At 41.4% G+C, this 22,266-nt stretch overlaps 1 protein-coding gene across 2 annotated transcripts in view; it reads left to right on the forward strand.

Annotated features, from left to right (window-relative positions):
• LOC126215227 (plectin) overlaps positions 1-22,266 on the forward strand; it is a 233,579-nt gene that overhangs the window by 168,007 nt on the left and 43,306 nt on the right. For both annotated transcript variants that reach the window (XM_049941893.1, XM_049941894.1), the window contains exons 11-12: positions 12,731-12,905; positions 18,427-18,653. In XM_049941893.1, the coding sequence (XP_049797850.1) occupies positions 12,731-12,905; positions 18,427-18,653 (402 nt within the window). The remainder of the gene's footprint in view (positions 1-12,730; positions 12,906-18,426; positions 18,654-22,266) is intronic.

Below are 22,266 nucleotides of genomic sequence, written 5' to 3' on the forward strand. Positions count from 1 at the left end.
AATATAACCAACATGTACCATTGTTGAGTACTGCACTAGCTTGGACATAAGTTTAAATTAAAAGATGCCCACTGCTTCTTGAGTATCCAAAACGTCTAATTATCGGAAGTTGATACGTTGGTGAGGCGTGTAGTTGCGAGGTTCCTATTATATAGAAACAGTGATTAACACTCTGCGTTCCTCTGTGTGCGAAGTCTAGCTCCAAACGGAGACTAGGGCGAGATAGGCCCCTCAGAAGGCGCAGGCACAGTGGGAGCGCATACACTGACCAAAACAAAATGAAAAAAGATGGTTTAAGAATTATCCGTGAGATGTACGTGATTTCTCCTACCTCTCGTTCTCCGATCTTCTGCCTGCGAGAAGAAGCCATTTGGTTGGCACACTATTGTAAACGTATACTGTTGTCAAAGCATCAGTTCGTGCAAGTAGAATCTTAGCGAAGTGACTACTACCTAACAGACGTCACGTGGGTTATGTGTCAACAATGCATTGAGGAGATGACTGAGCGTCCTCGCCTTAATTATTAATGGGCAGTATCTGTTATTTCGTACATTAAGGCGAACTCTTACGGGAATCGGCGAAATGCCGCGAGTAATGAGAATAGTGGGAATGGGGACACTACATTAGTAGCGTGTGGATAAGTTGAGAGCTTGAGTCTAATGGTAGGCGTGTTAGTATAGACCGTGTCGTTACAACGATTCGTGTGTGTGTGGATGGCTCAGTGGTCAAAGCACCCACCTCTTAGGCGGGAGACCCGAGTTCGAATCCCGGCCTAGTCCATATTTTTAACGCTCCCAATTGATTTAATGCTCACTCGCCGCCAGTGTCCGCAATTCCTTTGTGTCTTAATTCACAGAATAACCAAAGGGAAAGTTCACCATTTTCTAGCAGAAGTTTAGTCGACCTAGCAGTGGATAAAGACACGACAGAATCAGAAATGCATAAAGTGAGTCGCGATTAAGTACTGCCCCACCTGAATTTAGTTAGTGGAAGCAAACTTTTTTCACTCGTGAGAACACTATAACACTTACAACGTAGGACTTTAAGGTTGCTGATGGGAATTACCGCACGAAAACAATCGATTGAGTCGGTTGCAGCTTGACGTATCGGTTGAATTATGCATTCTTTTTTTTGAGGGAAATAAGTCTATGGGAACTACCGAACGGAAACAATGGAATCAGTCAGTTGTGGTTTTACGTATCGGTTGTATTACTGTTCATTCATTTCTTTCGCTTGGAACCAGTTTGTAGGAGCAACTAAATGAAAACAGTCGGCACATACCGGTAGTGTTTTGCGTACTGAGTTATGCATTCTTTGACGTCAAGTGATAACATTCTTTAGTTTTATGTCGGTAGAAGTATTTATTTATTCATTCATTCAACTAAAGCCACTCTTCAATGGTTTTGTTGTCTGAGTTATCCATTTATTCTTCTGAGGGAAAGCAGTGTGTTTTACTTTCATTAGGTGAAGTAAAACACGGTTTTAGGCGCTTCTGTCTGGAACCGCGCTGCTACTACGGACGCAGGTTCGAATCCTGCCTCGGGCGTGGATGTGTGTAATGTCCTTAGGTTAGTTAGGTTTAAATAGTTTTAAGTCTAGAGGACTGATGACCTCATATGTTAAGTCTCATACTGCTAAGAGTCATTTGAACCATTTTGAAGTAAAACAATAGTAAGCAAAGGGGTCCAAATTTCGTCATCGTAATACGTTAGGATCTGTGTAATCCTTTTTCCATCATCTTTGCGGAGTTACACAGATCCTAATGTATTACGATGGCGAAATTCCGACCCCCTAGCTTACCATTGTTATACATATATCCTGAATTTATTTTCAACTTGAAACCAAGTTACGATTAAATTACTGTAACTTACTAAACCCAATGTCTGACATAAACGTTAACACTGCAAAAACAGAAATAGGTGTTCGTAATTTCGTCTCCCATTTCGTCCCCCACAAAAACTCTCTCAAGCACAATTAATTTTTATGTATTTTTCGTTTCTAACACTGCCAGGGAGTTTCACTACTATGAATCACTTGAATCTCACGAATAAACAATCCTTTCAAGTTCTTTCAGCCTTCCAAAGACGTGTACCGTATGAATTCGTACTTGTGTGTAGATAAAGAGCATGTTTCGTGCTAACAAACTAAGCGTTTCGTGCAACGAATCCATTTCTTTCCGCCTGCGTTTCCCCATATCAAAAGAAGGAAAATAATCTTATAAACAGCAAATAAAATCAGTGTTTAATGTACAGAGTGTCGAACATTCCCAGAGTTATAATGTTGGCGAGTCAAAAACTATCTCATTACCCTGTGAACTTCGTGCAAACATTCGTGTTGTGGGTGTAGCAGAACCAAGACTAGAAATCGTTGTAGAACGTTTGCAAAACCGCAAAATATTCGGCCCCTGTGACAAAAAAAAAAAAAAAAGAAAAAGAAAAAGGCAACTATATTTGTCAATGTTGCAAGAAGCCACCTCATTTTCTCTAGAAAAATTTCCAGCGAGTGCATAGGAGGAAATTAAAAACCTGAAAAGTACTAATGTAATTTTCATTTTTTGAATGTTTTATGGGAGTTTTTGTGTTTCTATTGTTACATGTATAATAATAACAAAATAAAGCAAAAAGGAAACTCTAGAGTGCAGGATATTTGAGTTTTCGTAGCATTATTATTATTATCATGTTATATGATGTGTTCATTTGTATAGTTTTTTGTTTAAATGCATTTTTTCGAAAAATAAACTTTAAAATTTGTTTTGATATATTTTACAAACAAATGTTTCACTGAAATTGGTGAATGCAATTTTTGTGATACAAAAATGACCTGGGAAGTAAGGAAGGGTTTAATAATGTAATTTAATTAGTTGAGTGAGCCAATTAAAAAAAAAGTTCTTTCGCACGCTCGAAGTTCTCGCGACGTCTTCTTGTGGTCACGGCCAGGGTAACAGCCGCTGCGAGGAGGTAGCCAATCGCCGCTAGCTGTGCTGGGTTGCAGCGGCCACTACGCCACCTCCTCGAAGCGGCTGTACCCCTGGCCCTGGCGGGAGTAGGACGAGACTACACTGGCTCTACCGACAGAACAGAGAGAGAGGTGTGTGTGGGTGGCAATTATTAGAGGCTCAAGGTTGTTTTTTCATAAATGAACACATTTTACAGTTTAGAAGCCTTTATTCACCAAATGAAAATGCATTATTAGCATGTCTTTTTTATTCCGGATGAGCAATTCAACATATCATGGCATTGTTCCTGTGAGTCTTAAGCGTGAATTTTTGACTGTTTCATCATCACGCCGTATTTGAATCAGTTCCTCGACGAGCTGCAACCTTGTTGCAATGTTGATCTTAGGGTTGACGTCTGGACTATTTCCAGGCGTGGCAAAGTTTTTACATTGTTTTTGGCTAAGAACTGCACAACGGACTTGGCTTTATGGCAAGCGTGCATGTCGGAAAACCATTCATTCCTTCACCTGAGGTGCCTCTTTTCCAGCACTTCCCTATAATGAGTTTGATTCATAGTGCCTTCGACAATGTAGAGTCATCCAGTAGTACCCTTTGCTGACATGACTCTCCACACCATAGCAGACGTGGAATGTTTTACAGTTTGCGCGGTACAAAAACTCAGAAAACACAATTCTGCGGACATACTGGCTACTTTCTTCACATATGGAGAATATAGACTAGTCAGAAAAGGAGATCTGAAAGGAATAAGAAAACAGTTTAATCATAAAAAGTCCATAATTGCTGATGTCATATCCTTGTATGAACAGACGAAAAACAAAAAGAAAATTTCTCCTTGTCTGTATTCAATATTTTGTTGAAAACAAATGTTCATCTTTCAAAAGAAATTTTCACACGCATATTCTGAATTGGTTTAAATAAAGTTTATTTACCTCGCTCCAGTGGCTCCAAACTGATTTCTAGTTTCATGAGCCCATTTAAATCTCTTTGCACTCATTGGCCGCGCGGGATTAGCCGAGCGGTCTGGTGCGCTGCAGTCATCGACTGTGTGGCTGGTCCCGGTGGAGGTTCGAGTCCTCCCTCGGGCATGGGTGTTTGTGTTTGTCCCTAGGATAATTTAGGTTCAGTATTGTGTAAGCCTAGGGACTGATGACCTTAGCAGTAAGTCCCATAAGATTTCACACACATTTGAACATTTTTTTGCACTCATTGCCCGGGTAAGTTTTGATTTTTTGCGTGGACGACGTGGAAGCCCTGCACTAATAAGCTTTCTGCAGACTGTCGAGCAACAAACACCAACTCCAAAGTTCTCCAGAGCCTTGTTCAAATCCTGACTGACAGCTCTGCTGTTGGTTTTCGCCATCTGGACAAATTTACGTTGAGTCCTAGGAGACAGTTTGCTCTTGCGTCCACAGTTCCCTCGATGTGCAGGACTGAAATTAAGACCATCTTTCGCTGCCTGGCAAATGCTGCTTACAGATATTTTTGAAATTTGTAACCTGTTTCCCATTTCTGTGAATACTGTTTTTCTTCGAGTAACAGTTTTATAGTACTGTAAATCGGGTATACTTTGACTGATTTTCAGATTCAAATGTGATTATCATGACTATTTTTTAACTGATGTGATGTTTAAGTTTCTCAATTTGGAGGCATGTATGAAAGGATTACACAGTGATCAGTACAACACATTTGATAAAATACAGAGGTAGTTATGGGGAAAATTGTTGGTGGTCAAAGTTACCATCGGTTCAGGGTTACATTGACCGGCCTCTATCTCCACCACAACTGTCAACTACATTTCCATCTGTGGTCAATATTTCAACCACGAAGTGAAACTTTGGCCACCCAGAAATAAATACATTGGTCTAAATTTATATTAAGTGCTTTATTAAGCTTTATAAAAAGAGAAAACATAGTGAGGTACATAAATGAAACAGTGTGATCCATCATCAGAATTATGAAAATAATGAAAGTTATCAGGATGAAGTACTACACATATAGCCCCAAAATTAGTTCAGTATAATACCCTCAATGTCACCCAAATTAAAATATAGCTTTCCCAAATATAGCAAGTCTTGCACATTAAAAGGAAAACCCCATTCACTAACTGTCAAACCATAATGAACAAATATTTCTTCTTGTTCATTTGTAAATACACTTGTCTTCCACCTTTTGCAATACTGTATTTCTTTGATGTTGCATTCATTGAAATTGTGCCACTTTTAATTGTGTCTAATGCAATCTGCATTTCTTCTTCACTGTGTTATACTGTCTTGCACCAGGCACCTTTCTATGACTTCTCGGCATATTGTACCTGTGTAGGAGAACAACAGAAGCATAAGAACACAATGACAGGAGTGTATCTGTAAGCCTGGGGTAACCCTGAAACAGAGACGTCATGCACATGACCTCAGAAAAAGTAATATACTGGTCAATGTATACGTTTGAAAAAAAAAAATCATTGGTCTGTTATGAGAATTAATCGAGCAACATACCTAATATAGTTTAAAACACCGATGGCTTTGTTGTTATGAGATATTGGTGAATTTTGCACAATTAACTTTAAACATACTTTTTCATAAACAACTTCAAGTCTCAACAGGTTCGCCAACTGCTGCATAAGAAAATCGGCACTACATGTGCGACATCTAGCGTATATTGATGGAACTTTTCCACCAAAAGACGCAACTGAGAGGCAGTAGAGAGATGTAAAACTATAGAACGAAAAACTAATCTAATCTGATCTAATATTTCTAATCGTGCTTGAGTGGTCAAAGTAACCACGGCAGTCAAACTATACCCAGTTTATGATAGCAACTTTTCTTGGTGACAGATCACTTTTCGGATCCATAACCAACAAATATCTGAAAATTTTTGTGTTTCATGGCTAGAATCCAAGTAGGGATACTCATAAATTATTGTTTGATGATACATTAAAAATATAACGCATCTGAAGTATGTCCCAGGTGAATTAAACTGTCTCCAAAACAGTTGCAGTCATGCAAATTCTGCCTTAACAACAACAATGGACTGCTAAGCGAGTACCGCCAAAAATGTTACTGGCGCAGCTCTGCCAATAGCAAAGGCAAATGTTGCCATATAGATGTAATTGCGTGAAAATACCAATATCACATGGCTGAATAACTCCAGAGTGAGAGGAACTAGAAAATATCAGACTTTTCGTTTTGAGTCTAATAATTTTCACATCTCTGTATAGCCCGATTAAAAGTACTTGGCAGTTGACATCTGTCACTTGCCGCTACAGTGTTGCCGCATCTGCGGGCGGCCACTGCTCAGTTTAAGGCGACACACAAACATTGCGTATCACTTCACAAATGCTATTAATATGTAACGCGGAGCAATGTTGGACCCCCCCACCTGCTCTCGGCTGTGGTATGTAATGTTTGTGCCAACTTTTTAGTGTCGTGTTTAAGTGAGTGTTCAGTGTTGTGCGTCTTTCCACAGTGATGCGAACAGAAATCATGCTGTCGCTGGGCGTGCATTTTATATTTTGCGAACAGAAACCAGACTGTCGCCCTGTTTTTTTTTCTTAACTGTCTGTCTGTTATTTTTCTGCTTCTTGTGTATTTTCTTAGTATCATCAACCCTGTGTTTTATGTTTTAAGTTCTAGAATTTTCTGCCATTTTACCTTTAAGTCACCGATTTTATCGCCAACTGTTATTTTTTCTTATCTTCATCTTTTTAACACAAATTCTGTAGGCTGAAGAGCGGCGTAGTAAGCTGCTGCCAACCCGCCCCCTTCGGGGGGAATAAAAAAAAAAAAAACAATGTTGGAAGCAGTCGCTGCGAGATGTGACGAAAATGGCAGATCCTCTGTCGGCAGCTGATTTTAAGCAACTAATGACTGTGGCAGACGATGCGTTTCATAGCCCTGCATTTAAACTCATGCCCTAAGCTGACCACAACCTCGTGATGTGCAGTGTGTCCGAGAAAACGGCGATCAACAATCTGTGGCAGAACTAAAATCATGATCGCCTTGTTCACAGCGTTTAGGCTAACTCCTACGATCAAACTCACGACAGAAAAAATTCATGATATGTTTCTTTGCGTAGACATGTTTGGCAGCAAAATTTCAGTTTTTGCGGTAAAAACAAACTGTAATTTCTCGCCGCCAATGGTTGCCTGAAACTATCCTCACACTAGCTACACGAGATGCCGCATTACCAAGCCGATACAAGCAGATTCCAAACGAAAAAAGGATGACAAGAAGAAAAATAGGGGCAAGTAAAAAAGTCAACACGATGATGAAAACGACGCAGAAAAGTATTAGAAATAAAAAATACTATACTAATTAAGTTAAAAAATGATAATTCAAGTATTTTGATTAGGCTCACAAAAATTAAAATAGCTTCATATGTCAAGAGGTTTGAACACTCGACCTTCAAAATGTCATCTTGCTCACTATCCACTGCACCATACCATTACTTACCTGAAATTCGATTGTATTTGTAACTCAAATCTTACACTCGCAACGATTAACTGCCAGCCTTTATAATTTTGGCTTCATGCAATGTCACTGGAAGTTTATCTAATGTGAGCCAATATCTGTGTTTATAATAACTGTATCAATGAGACTGAATCGTGTCTTATGCAGAAGGATCCAGTGCGTATGAAACGAGTATATTTCTTAAGCATCGTTTACACGTGTCTGTGTGTTTTGTTTTTGGTGTAGTTATGATGAAATGCGAAATGAAAGGGCTGGGGATCAAAACAATGCCGGTCAAGAAATTGGAAGCGAATTGACCAATTGTTGTAGCACTTGGCAACAGGAAACAGTTCTGGCGTGACGTCAAGTGCTTTGATTGGAGGAAACCAGCTAAGCGCACCATTTGTTAGCTGTCAAGTTATTTTAATCGGAGTATAGTAGCAAGAATCTTGAGGTTAGGTATGTACGATAGAGTGTAAACACACTGAAATATGAAGTGGGGAATGGAGGAAATTTTTTGCTTTTTGCATACCTGTGTTTGTGGGATTTCAGTGTTGCTGACTACAAAAAACAAGCAGCGACATATTGCTGCACTTGAGACCTCCATACGTGATTTGAACATGGATGGGTTGACAAGTCTGAGTTATAGATCAAAATTCAGTCAATCAGGAGTGCACATACAAACGAATAAAAAAAAATACAAGTATGATTGTCTGCAGCTCATGGTCTTGCGGTAGCATTATCGCTTCCCGCGCACGGGGTCCCGGTTTCGATTCCCGGCGGGGTCAGAGCTTTTCTCTGCCTCATGATGACTGTGTGTTGTGTTTTGATCATTTCCATCATCATTGACTCGCAAGTCGCCGAAGTGGCGTCAACTTAAAAGGACTTGCAATACGACGGCTGAACTTCCCCGCGTGGGACCTCCCGGCCAACAATGCCATACGATCATTTCATTTCAAACCATTTTCTCTTCCTTGGAATAATTATTTCAGCTTTACATTTATGCTTCCCATTCTTCACTGCTGGTAAGCTCTATTGTCGACATGCTCGGGTCTATTACCTATGGTTGTAGATATTGTTGGGGTGCTGTTTTTCTCTGTCGGTTATGAATTGCACTATTTTTGGCGAACTGGTATTGGCTTTTCATACAAGCAAAATTTGGAAACAAAAATTTCGAACGCATTTACCACAACACGGTGAGCTATATTCTTTCTCTGAAACTCGGTGGACCATGTATTGGAAAAGACTCAGCTAAATGTGGAGTTAATATAAATGAGCCATCACAACTAACACTGTACCTCCTAGCAGGAAGAGAGTTGTGGACTCCATATTGCACGCAATGTGATTTGTAATTTCAGCTTTGGCGACAAGCGTCACGTATCACAATATTATTCTTCCGTGTTGTCTCCATCAACTCTATTTAAAAGAAACGCAAATTGTTCTGGTGGCATTCAAAGACAATTAAAGTAACTTTTAGGTTCCTCCACTGCAATGTCTTTCAGAAGATCGCTGAGCAAACGAGCTGACCTCTTTTCTTTATCCGGTCACAAACCCAGACACGTTTCACATTTCTTTTATTATGCAGTGACTTTACGCAAACAGGTATTAACTCCGCCACAAATCTTGCAACTGACGAAACTTTCAGTTTAGACGCGATTATAGCACTTAACAAAACTACGAAACAGAGCTCTACACTATTGTCGCCGCGTCTACAGTCATACCAGTCGGCCGCGGCTCAGATGTTAAGTCCCAGAGTGCTTAGCGCCATTTGAACCATTTGATTCTAGGATTATCGCTAAACCCTCATTATTGAGTTCTAAATTGCTTACACACTCCTTTGAATGTCTTCTCAGTTTTGAAAAATTTGCATGCATCTCGGACGGGCAAGAAAGGATTGTATCGTTCTTCCCGAACACCCGTTGTGGAGCTTCTGCCAGCTTTTGTCATAACTTTGAGTACGAGACGAATGTCGCCGGTGTTGTGCTGGATCACTGCTTAGGTAGGGATGGCGGTTATCACTGAAACAACCGGATTTCGGTTCTATCGTTTCTTTCAAAGCCAATTTAACAGGACTATTAAATCCGCTCAAAAAACCAGTTTCTGTCATAACCGATTTTCGGTTTTTTATCCCCCTGTAATAAACGTAGAAATCGAACAAAGACAGGATAATTTTCACGCCTTCACTTTCAACATACGTAGAATCAAAATATTAAATTAAACAGGCAGATAAAAGAAAACTAAGTCCATCCCCCGTTCGCTGCTTTTCTCGAAAACGGTAGGTGGTTGACTACTACAAAAAATCGCCAGTATTCTCCTATTGATACGAACTTTATGAAACTTTACTCAAAAATCACGTCGTAACCGGTGATCATACTGCTTACACACTCCTTTGAATGTCTTCTCAGTTTTGAAAAATTTGCATGCATCTCGGACGGGCAAGAAAGGATTGTATCGTTCTTCCCGAACACCCGTTGTGGAGCTTCTGCCAGCTTTTGTCATAACTTTGAGTACGATACGAATGTCGCCGGTGTTGTGCTGGATCACTGCTTAGGTAGGGATGGCGGTTATCACTGAAACAACCGGATTTCGGTTCTATCGTTTCTTTCAAAGCCAATTTAACAGGACTATTAAATCCGCTCAAAAAACCAGTTTCTGTCATAACCGATTTTCGGTTTTTTATCCCCCTGTAATAAACGTAGAAATCGAACAAAGACAGGATAATTTTCACGCCTTCACTTTCAACATACGTAGAATCAAAATATTAAATTAAACAGGCAGATAAAAGAAAACTAAGTCCATCCCCCGTTCGCTGCTTTTCTCGAAAACGGTAGGTGGTTGACTACTACAAAAAATCGCCAGTATTCTCCTATTGATACGAACTTTATGAAACTTTACTCAAAAATCACGTCGTAACCAGTGATCATACTGCTATTTCGACATTTTGAATAGGCAATGCCAGGGGATGAAAACTGAATTTGGAGAACTCTATTTTTCTGTTAATTTGTCTGTTATGGTGGTGGTGGTGGTGGTTAGTGTTTAACGTCCCGTCGACAACGAGGTCATTAGAGACGGAGCGCAAGCTTGGGTTAGGGAAGGAAATCGGCCGTGCCCTTTCAAAGGAACCATCCCGGCATTTGCCTGAAACGATTTAGGGAAATCACGGAAAACCTAAATCAGGATGGCCGGAGACGGGATTGAACCGTCGTCCTCCCGAATGCGAGTCCTGTGTGCTAACCACTGCGCCACCTCGCTCGGTGTCCGTTATCAAGGACTACAGGCAGGTTAAGGGCATGGTACGTAGACACCGGCAGCCGAGCAACTACTTTTATTTTTATTGTATCTGTGGGCGAACTGTTCACTTAGGTACGTCATTGACTCAGCAGTGCTGTACCAATTCGTATGCCATGAGTTTCTTGCCCGTTTCTATTAGCATTGTTATTAAAATAGCACTGATCGTTTTGCCCATTTTCTGTAATAATGCAATATTTCAAAGCAATGCAAATTTTACAAATAAAAATTACTCGTTCTTTAAAAAAAGTTTATTCTAAAACGAAAAATTTTAGCATTGATATTTCGTTATTTTCCCCGGTTGTTAGCAAGAAATAGAAATACCTGTTATACCCGAGACCAAACAAATACCGAAAAATACCGGTTACTCAGAAATAAAACACCGGTATTGGATTTAATTGGTCGGTTCTCCCCTCCCTATGCTGAGACCACGTGTATTCCCACAGGAGCAAGCATCCCCGTCCAGCAAAGAGGCGGCGCCTAATTGATATTAGTAAAAAATAGAAACGCATATTATAACTGAGACTCAACAAGTACTGCAATATACCAGCTATTCAGAGCTACACTACTGGTCATTAAAATTACTACAGGAAGAAGAAATGCAGATGATAAACGGGTATTCATTGGACAAATATATTGTACTAGAACTGACATGTGATGACATTTTAACGCAATTTGGGCGCAAAGATCCTGAGAAATCAGTACCCAGAACAACCACCTCTGGCCGTAATAACGGCCTTGATACTATTGGGCATTGACTCAAACAGAGCTTGATGGCGTGTACAGGTACAGCTGCCCATGCAGCTTCAACACGATACCACAGTTCATCAGGAGTAGTGACTGGCGTATTGTAACAAGCTAGTTCTTCGGCCACCATTGACCAGACGTTTTCAATTGGTGAGAGATCTGGAGAATGTGCTGGCCAGGGCAGCAGTTGAACATTTTCTGTATCCAGAAAGGCCTGTACAGGACCTCCAACATGCGGTCGTGGATTACCCTGCTGAAATGTAGGGTTTCGCAGGGACCGAATGAAGGGTAGAGCGACGGGTCGTAACACATCTGAAATGTAGCGTCCACTGTTCAAAGTGCCGCCAATGCGAACAAGAGGTGACCGAGACGTGTAACCAATGTCACCCCATACCATCACGCCGGGTGATACGCCAGTATGGCGATGACGAATACACCCTTCCAATGTGCGTTCACCGCGATGTCGCCAAACACGGATGCGACCATCATGATGCTGTAAACAGAACCTGGATGCATCCGAAAAAATGACGTTTTGCCATTCGTGCATCCAGGTTCGTCGTCGAGTACACCATCGCAGATGCTCCTGTCTGTGATGCAGCGTCAAGGGTAACCGGAGCCACGGTCTCCGAACTGACGGTCCATGCTGCTGCAAACGTCGTCGAACTGTTCGTGCAGATGGTTGTTGTCTTGCAAACGTCCCCATCTGTTGACTCAGGGATCGAGACGTGGCTGCACGATCCGTTACAGCCGTGCAGATAAGACGCCTGTCATCTCGACTGCTAGTGATACGAGGCCGTTGGGATCCAGCACGGCGTTCCGTATTACCCTCCTGAACTCACCGATTCCATATTCTGCTAACAGTCATTGGATCTCGACCAACGCGAGCAGCAATGTCGCCATACTATAAACCGCAATTGCGATAGGCGACAAGCCGACCTTTATCAAAGTCGGAAACGTGATGATACGCATTTCTTCTCCTTACACAAAGCATGACAGCAACGTTTCATCAGGCAACGCCGGTCAACTGCTGTTTGTGTATGAGAAATCGGTGGGGAACTTTCCTCATGTCAGCACGTTGTAGGTGTCGGCACCGGCGCCAGCCTTGTGTGAATGCTCTGAAGAGCTAATCATTTGCAAATCACACCATCTTCTTCCTGTCGGTTGAATTTCGCGTCTGTAGCACGTCATCTCCGTGGTGAAGCAATTTTAATGGCCAGTAGTGTATAATACCGGTGCCGGTTTTAACAGACCAGTTCTTCCCATCCCCATGCTGAGGCCAGACATATGCCCACAGGAGCAAGCGTCCCGGTCCAGCGAGGAAGCGGCGGCCCTGCGGGAGGAGGTGTCTCAGATCCACGCCGCCTTCGCCCGCCTGCTGGAGGCAGCCTCCGCCCCCGCCATCGACGCACTGGCGCGTCGGCTCCATCAGAACAGGGACCTGCTGGCCGACATCGCCGCCGAGGGCGACGGTGAGTCACTCCTGCCAGCAGTTTCAGCGTGGACCTGGTGCTACGAGTAAGGTCCAAATGGGAAACCAAGCTGAAACATGGAAAGAGTATACAGGGTGGTCCATTGATCGTGACTGGGCCAATTATATCTCACGAAATAAGCGTCAAACAAAAAAAACTACAAAGAACGAAACTTGTCTAGCTTGAAGGGGGGAACCAGATGGCGCTATGGTTGGCCCGCTAGATGGCGCTGCCATAGGTCAAACGTATATCAACTGCGTTTTTTAAAATAGAAACCCCCAGTTTTTATTACATATTCGTGTAGTACGAAAAGAAATATGTTTTTGTTGGACCACTTTTTTCGCTGTGTGATAGATGGTGCTGTAACAGTCACAAACATATGGCTCACAATTTTAGACGAACAGTTAGTAACAGGTAGGTTTTTTAAATTAAAATACAGAACGTAGGTGCGTTTGAACATTTTATTTCGGTTGTTCCAAAGTGATACATGTACCTTTGTGAACTTATCATTTCTGAGAACGCATGCTGTTACAGCGTGATTACCTGTAAATACCACATTAATGCAATAAATGATTAAAAATGATGTCCGTCAACCTCAATGCATTTTGCAGTACATGTAACGACTTTCCTCTCAACAGCGAGTAGTTCGCCTTACGTAATGTTTACACATACATTGACAATGCCGTTATTTTCGAGATCTCGATTCCATTTGTAACTCAATTGTTCCACTCGCAACGATTAATTGACAGCCTTCGTAATTTCGGCTTCATGCAATGTCGCTGGAAGATTATCTAATGTGAGCTAATATCTGTGTTTATCTTGTTGTTGTCTTCAGTCCTGAGACTGGTTTGATGCAGCTCTCCATGCTACTCTGTCCTCTGCAAGCTTCTTCATCTCCCAGTACCTACTGCAGCCTACAACCTTCTGAATCTGCTTAGTGTATTCATCTCTTGGTCTCCCTCTACGATTTTTACCCTCCACGCTGCCCTCCAATACTAAACTGGTGATCCCTCGATGTCTCAGAACATGTCCTACCAACCGATCCCTTCTTCTAGTCAAGTTGTGCCACAAGCTCCTCTTCTCTCCAATTCTATTCAATACCTCATTAGTTATGTGATCTACCCATCTAATCTTCAGCATTCTTCTGTAGCACCACATTTTGAAAGCTTCTATTCTCTTCTTGTCTAAACTATTTATCGTCCACGTTTCACTTCCATACATGGCTACACTCCATACAAATACTTTCAGAAACGACTTCCTGACATTTAAATCTATACTCGATGTTAGCAAATTTTTCTTCTTCAGAAACGCTTTCCTTGCCATTGCCAGTCTAATTTTTATATCCTCTCTACTTCGACCATCATCAGTTATTTTGCTCCCCAAATAGCAAAACTCCTTTACTACTTTAAGTGTATCATTTCCGAATCTAATTCCCTCAGCAATACCCGACTAAATTCGACTACATTCCATTATCCTCGTTTTGCTTTTGTTGATGCTAATCTTATATCCTCCTTTCAAGACATTGTCCATTCCGTTCAACTGCTCTTCCAAGTCCTTTGCTGTCTCTGACAGAATTACAATGTCATCGGCGAACCTCAAAATTTTTATTTCTTCTCCATTGATTTTAATACCTACTCCGAATTTTTCTTTTCCTTGCTTTACTGCTTGCTCAATATACAGATTTAACAACATCGGAGATAGGCTACAACCCTGTCTCACTTCCTTCCCAACCACTGCTTCCCTTTCATGCCCCTCGACTCTTGTAACTGCCATCTGGTTTCTGTGCAAATTGTAAATAGCCTTTCGCTCCCTGTATTTTACCCCTGCCACCTTTGGAATTTGAAAGAGGTTATTCCAGTCAACACTGTCAAAAACTTTCTCTAAGTCTACAAATGCTAGAAATTTAGGTTTGCCTTTCCTTAATCTTTCTTCTAAGATAAGTCGTAAGGTCAATATTGCCTCACGTGTTCCAACATTTCTACGGAATCCAAACTGATCTTCCCCGAGGTCCGCTTCTACCAGTTTTTCCATTCGTCTGTAAAGAATTCACGTTAGTATTTTGCAGCTGTGACTTATTAAACTGATAGTTCGGTAATTTTCACATCTGTCACACCTGCTTTCTTGGGGATTGGAATTATTATATTCTTCTTGAAGGCTGAGGGTATTTCACCTGTCTCATACATCTTGCTCACTAAGTGGTAGAGTTTTGTCAGGGCTGGCTCTCCCAAGGCTATCACTAGTTCTAATGGAATGTTGTCTGCTCCCGGAGAAGGGAGATGGACTTGAAGGCTGTATTATAGAAATGGAGGAGCACCTAGATGAGAATGATATGAGAGAGATTACTGCGAGAAGAATTTGACAGAGCTCTCAAAGACCTAAGTTGAAACAGAGCCCCTGACGACACTCTGTCAGAACTACTGATAGCCTTGGGAGAACCGGCCATCACAAAACTCTTCCATGTGGTACGCAAGATGTATGAGACAGGCGAAATACCCTTAAACTTCAAGAAGAATATAAAATTTCATTTCCAAAGAAAGCAGGTGATGGCAGGTGCAAAAATTGCAGAACTATCATTTTAGTGAGATATGGTTACAAAATACTAACACGAATTATTTATAGAATGGAAAAACTGTTAGAAACCTGATGTCAGGGAAGATTGCGGACAAATATAGGAACACGCAACACGATACTGACACTATGACCTATATTAGAAGAAAGGTTAAGGAAAGGCAAACCCACATCTATAACTTTTGTAGATTTAGATGACGATTTTGACACAGTTGACTGAAATACTATCTTTGAATTTCTGAAGTAGCAGGGGTAAAATACAGGGATTGAGTCGCTATTTACAACTTGTACAGAAACCAGACAGCAGTTATAAGAGTCGAGGGGCATGAAAGGGATGCAGTCGTTGAGAAGGGAGTGAAACAGGGTTGTCGCCGATCCCCAATGAATTTTAATCTGTAAAGGGAACCAAAGAAAAATTTGGAGTAGGAGTTAATGTTCAGGGAGAAGAAATACGATGACATTGTAATTCTGTCAGAGACAGCAAAGCACTTGGGAGAGCAGTTGAACGGAATGGACAGTGTCTTTAAAGGAGGGTGTAACATGAACATCAACAAAAACAGGACAAGGATAATTGAATGTAGTCGAATTAAATCAGGTGATGCTAAGTGAATTATATTAGGAAATAAGATAATTAAAATAGTAGATAGTATTCGGGGAAAAAAATAACTGAAGATGGCTGAAGAAGAGAGGATATAAAATGTACACTGGTAATGGCAAGAAAAGCGTTTCTGACGGAGAGAAATTGGTTAAAATCGAACGTAGGTTTAAGTGTTAGAAGGTCTTTTCTGAAGGTAATTGTCTGAAGTGTAGCCATGTAAGGAAGTGAAACGTGGACGATAAACAGTTTAGTCAAGAAGCTTTTGCAATGTTGTCCTACAGAATAGTGCTGAAGATTAGATGGGTAGATCACGTAACTAATGAATAAGTACTGGATAGAATTGATGAGAAAAGAAATTTGTGGCACAACTTGATTAGAAGATGGGATTGGTTGATAGGACACATTCTGAGAGGTCAAGGGATTACGAATTTACTACTGGAGGGAAGTGTGGGCGGTTTGGTAGCGGGAGACCAAGAGACGAATACAGTAAGAAGATTCAACAGGATGTGGGTTGCAGTAGTTATTTGGAGATGAAGAAGCTTGCAGAGGATAGAGTGGCATAGAGAGCTGCATCAAACCAGTTTTCGAACTGAAGACGACAACAACAACAACAACAACAACAAGCTGCAAATCGGCATAGCTAATCGAACGCCCCACAAACAATGAAACGCGCATGTGTACCTACTCCCGACATGCCTTCCTCGTCAAACAGCGCCTCTGGATTGGTATTGTTACAGTCTTCTGTTTACAGAGTCAGTTCTAAATGTTTAAAACAACCGAGGGATGAGAGTATAAGCAGTACAAGCGCTTTCTTAAGGGAACTGAATAACTGAATGTTATGGTCAGTTGGTCTGTGTATAGTTGTAGGTATGGTCAGAGATTGTAGGGCCCCTGCATTACTTTTTATAATATATTAAAATACTTATACTCCTTATATTTTAAAACAGTTTATAGTAAAACAGGTACAAGTACAAAAACATTTTATTTACCATACCATATTTTGAAGATTTTTTGGTATAACAAACATGACAGACATAGTACAGTATATCTCCAAGAAAGTTTACATTTGATGTGCCAAAATAAAACAGGGTTTAAAGTCTATTGACAAAATCTTTATTTATTAATGAAACCCCCTCAGGAAGGGGGTGGGGGAACAATAGGCTAAGTGTGGTGATATGGAAAACCACTTAACAGAACAATAGGCTAAGGACCTGTCAATCAGAGGAGAACAATAGGTTAAGTATCTGTCAGTCAAAGGAGAACAATAGCTTTGCCGCTGAGTGCATACCTGCCCCTGATGTAGGCAACCCGCACTAACAAATGCGCCCATACGAAGATTGTCACCCTACTTCCATTCACTATCAACAAGACACATGCACAAGACCCATGTCCCACTTGCTTGCAGAAAGTGTCAGACACAAACGAGGTTTGTGAGAAAAATAATGAGTCTGAATTATTTATCTGTCAAAGTTTTAATTTTTTTCAAAGTAGTTCCTTTTGGTAGCTAAACATCGGCGGAGTCATCTTTCTCAGTCTTGGTAGCAGTGGAGGCTTCAACTGGTAGGGCTTTTAACATGTCAAGCACACTCATTTGAAATTTCTCCAGAGTCCCAAAATGACTTTCTTTCAAGACATTTTCCAGTTTTGAGAAATAAAGGTCACAAAAACTCAGATCAGGTGAATAGGGTGTCTGTAGGACAACAGGAATGGCATTACTTGATGGACGTGGCTGTATGACGAGGGGCATTGTCATGATGGAGAATCCTTTTCCGCAATGTCCGACCTCACTCGGTTCACCATCATCTTGAGCCTTTCAAGGACGTCTTTGTACTTGGTTGACAGTTTGTCCTGGAGAGACAGTCTCAGAAGACCACAGACACATTTGAAGTTTTCGTCAATTTTTTAAGTTAGTCTCTCTGAATGAGATTAATCTTCGATGTGTTCTCGACCTCCCAAAAAATGATTTGTGCCAGCGAAAAACTTGTGCTCTTGGTAAAGAATGTTCACCATAGTTCTGTCTCAACTTTTCAAAGGTCACACTCGCGATTTAACACAAAACGTTATGGCAAAATGTTGCTCTAAATTCCGCTGTTCCATTTCCGTAACATGTAACAGAAACACGGCTTCATCAAAGGGCGCTCTCAAAAATCACGTGATGGCTGTAGGGAGTGGGAACTTGGACTGAGCGTCTGGAAGGGACGACACACCGGAGTACAAGTTGAGCAACACAGCGTTGCCAGATCGCTCGCAGTGTTGTCAGTCTCATTACTTTTCTCGCACACCTCGTACACCCAGTTGGAAAGGGAACAGCACTGTGGGGATACCCTGTGGAGACAGTTTGCTTTCGTGTCACAGGGGCAGCAGCACTGTCTCGCACGCTGATGGAGCTCGCGGCGCAGGCGGAAGCTGCAGACGCAGCGGCGCCTGAGCCGACTGTGGATGCTGATCGTGCAGACACAGACGTAGACGCCGCAGCAGCGCCGGCCACATCGGCCGCTGGCAACACTGACGACGCTCCCACCAGCGTCACACCAACGATGGACCGCACGGAGATCGTCACCAATCTGCCCAAGGTCTGGAAGGTGAGTACCGCAGCTCCTCAAATTGGAGAACAATGGAGCCAGTCACACTTAACAAAATATCCTGGGCTATTAGCCCTTGGTCAGATGAATTTCTTGTTGACGCCCACGTTTCGTCCTCATCTCTGGAGGACAACTCCAGGGGATTGGATTGTTTGGGGGAAGAGACCAAACAGCGAGGTCATCGGTGTCATTGGATTAGGGAAGGATGGGGAAGGATGTCAGCTGTGCCCTTTCAAAGGAACCATCCCGGCATTTGCCTGGAGCGGTTTAGGAAAATCTAAATCAGGATGGCCGGACGCGGGATTGAACCGTCGTCCTCCTGAATGCGAGTCCAGTGTGCTAACCACTGCACCACCTCGCTCGGTGGTAACTCCAGGGGAGGCTGTGGCTTTTCTTTACACGTAACGACATGGTTGACAAAATATAAAAATATATTTAATAGATTAATTGTTTTCTGATAAGGAAAGCTTTTCCATGATAAATTTCGTAATCGTTTTAACTCTTAATATTAAACAATGGAAAATCCAGGATGAAATGTAACAATACGAGAGAAGGAAAGTTGCTACTCACCATATAGTGGAGATGCTGAGTCGTGATAGGCACACAAGAAAAGATTTACACAATTATAGCTTTCGGCCATTAAGGCTTTTGTCAGCAGTATACACGCATGCACACACACACACACACACACACACACACACACACACACTCAAGCAAACGCAACTTGCACACATGTTTGCAGTCTCAGAGAAATGAAACCACAGTTCTCAGAGACTGCAGGCGTGTGTGCAAGTTGCGTTTGCGTGTGTGTGTGTGTGTGTGTGTGTGTGTGTGTGTGTGTGTGTGTGTGTGTGTCTACTGCTGACAAAGGCCTTAATGGCTGAAAGCTATAATTGTGTGAATCTTTTTGTTGTGCCCATCGCGACTCAGCATCTCCACTATATGGTTAGTAGCAACTTCCCTTCTCTGGAATTGTAACTCTTAATATTAAGAGTTAATATTAATTTTTTTAAATAAATTTCCGCTATTTCACTGTTAATTGTTCATTTATTGTACACAGTGATGATTTCGGCTTTGTAGCCATTCTCAAGTGCATGACGAACTGAAAAATGTTAAAATACCGGCTGATCAAAAAATCGTATAAATTTGAAAACTTAATAAACCACGGAATAATTTAGACAGAGAGGTAAAAATTGACACACGTGCTTGGAATGACATGGGGTTTTATTAGAAAAAAAAAAAAAAACCCCTCATATTGCTAGACGCGTGAAAGATCTCTTGAGCGCGTCGTTTGGTGATGATCGTGTGCTCAGCCGCCACTTTCGTCATGCTTCGCCTCCCAGGTCCCCAGACGTCAGTCCGTGCGATTATTGGCTTTGGCGTTACCTAAAGTAGCAAGTGTATCGTGATCGTCCGACATCTCTAGGGATGCTGAAAGACAACATCCGACGCCAATACCTCACCATAACTCCAGACATGCTTTCCAGTGCTGTTCACAACATTACTCCTCGACTACAGCTATTGTTGAGGAATGATGGTGGACATATTGAGCGTTTCGTGTAAAGAACATGTAATTATGCTAATTATTGCTATTCTGATCAGATAAAGCGCCATCTGTCGGACATTTTTTGAACGTTTGTATTTTTTTGGCTCTAATAAACCCCATGTCATTCCAAGCATGTGTGTCAATTTGTACTTCTCTATCTACATTATTCCGTGATTTATTCAGTTTTCAAATTTATACTGACTTTTTGATCACCCGGTATGTCTGACCTGTCTGTGACATGTCATCGTCGTGAATACTTTTCTCGTCTTATAGACCACTTGTCGTATTATAGGATACGAGTACCTATCCAAGATAGGAAATATGGCTGACGTTTTGCGCTATGAGAAATCCTTATGGGGGAATGACATAGTGACGGTCGAAAAAACACGAAACTTATGATTACGAAATTCGAATGTATATACATTGACGAATTATTCCCCAAAATATTATGGGCGAACTCCAAAAAGTAACGATTCAGTGAGCCTTTGAAGCGGCACGGCACGAATCAGCGTTAGAAAGCCGGTTGCCGCAAGTCGTTATCGAAGACATCACCACAATTTATACCGATTTGAGTAAACCTGATTTTCTTGAGCCTTGTTTGGTCGGTGTTACTCAAAATGTGAACGAATGTTTCAATAGTCTCACTTGGAGATACGCTCCAAAAATGAAATCCAGCCGAAGTGCTACTGTCAACATTTGTTTCAAATCTGGCCGTATGTCTGTTAAGTGTAGGCCATGCACGTGGCACATGCCCTTCAAATCAAAATCGGCGGTGAAATGCGCCCATTCTGTGAAGATACGGAAGCCAGTAGCGGTGCGCTCAGCGACGAAAAGGGCTTTGAGGACGAAAATGAGAGCTTATCAGGTCAAAGTAGCAGAAAGCGACCATCCACCAGCCGGAACGATAGTTATTATACAGCAGGCGTCGACAATATCCTGTAAGTTTCAAGCTTTCTCCCTTTTTTTGTATGATAAATACTTGTCAAACTTAATACGTGTTTTTCTCAGAACCACGTTGTTCGGCATTTTCAGTAGATTTTAATGAATTTTGGTCTCCCTTGAAGCAAACTGAATTCTCTTCAGTTCATCGTAGCCGATTTTTTTATGTCAATAATTAATATTTTTTTGGCCAAAAAAGAGGGCTCTAAATGCGGCAATTTTTTAAAATGTCTATAATTTCGCCATTTTTTTTTCAAATCCCTACAAGAACTAAAATTACATCTGTAAGGATCCAGGTGATACGTTAATGTCATGTTTCGGATAACCACAACAGGAGTTACAGCGACAACCGCCGATCTACCTCCTTTCAGAGCTGCCTCGAGAAAGTCCCAATTACACAGAGAAGAAATTAATATTTTTCAATACAAAAATACCTACACAAACTTCAATGTATGCTTTATTCATTGGAGCAAACACCATTTGTCTACTACATTCCGCTACGGAGAAAAAAAATCCTGAATCTGAGCAATATTTTCACCCGTCACCCTGCCATTCCCCCTTAATATACAATGTTGGAGTTTTTAACCTCTAGGGGCGGACAATCCGGACATTTGTCCGGGACGCCAAAATTTAAGAGCGGGCCTGTTGCTGCGCAATCGAGAGCGTCTGTTTGATTTTCGCCGCCCCCTGCGTTGGCAAAGTATCTGCGCTCGCTCCGAGACATCACTGTCGCGGTTAGGCGAGAGGCAGTCATGTCTCATTCGCATAAGAATTCGCCATAATAATAAAAAGAAACCTCTCATAAGAAGCACGAGATGAACCTGTCAAATTTCCAAAAGAACAAAGAAAATACTTTTTTAAAATTTTAAAATCGTCCAAGCACTAAATGCACTAGATGACAGATTTGGACTGCTTAGTAATTATAGTAACTATTAGCAATAATTGTCTAATATATATGATTAAAATGCCATGTCGAAAGAAATGCCACTAAAACAGTTTGAGCATTTAGAATGTATTTTAACTGATGGTTATTCTGTTGACATAAATGGGGTATAATTAACAGAGAAAATTTCAGCAGTATCTGCGCCTTTGAGCGAAAAAGAAACTGAACTTAATTACAAATTGAAA

The sequence above is a fragment of the Schistocerca nitens genome, chromosome 12 (assembly GCF_023898315.1).
Source record: "Schistocerca nitens isolate TAMUIC-IGC-003100 chromosome 12, iqSchNite1.1, whole genome shotgun sequence".
In the NCBI taxonomy this organism is placed as follows: Eukaryota; Metazoa; Arthropoda; class Insecta; order Orthoptera; family Acrididae; genus Schistocerca; species Schistocerca nitens.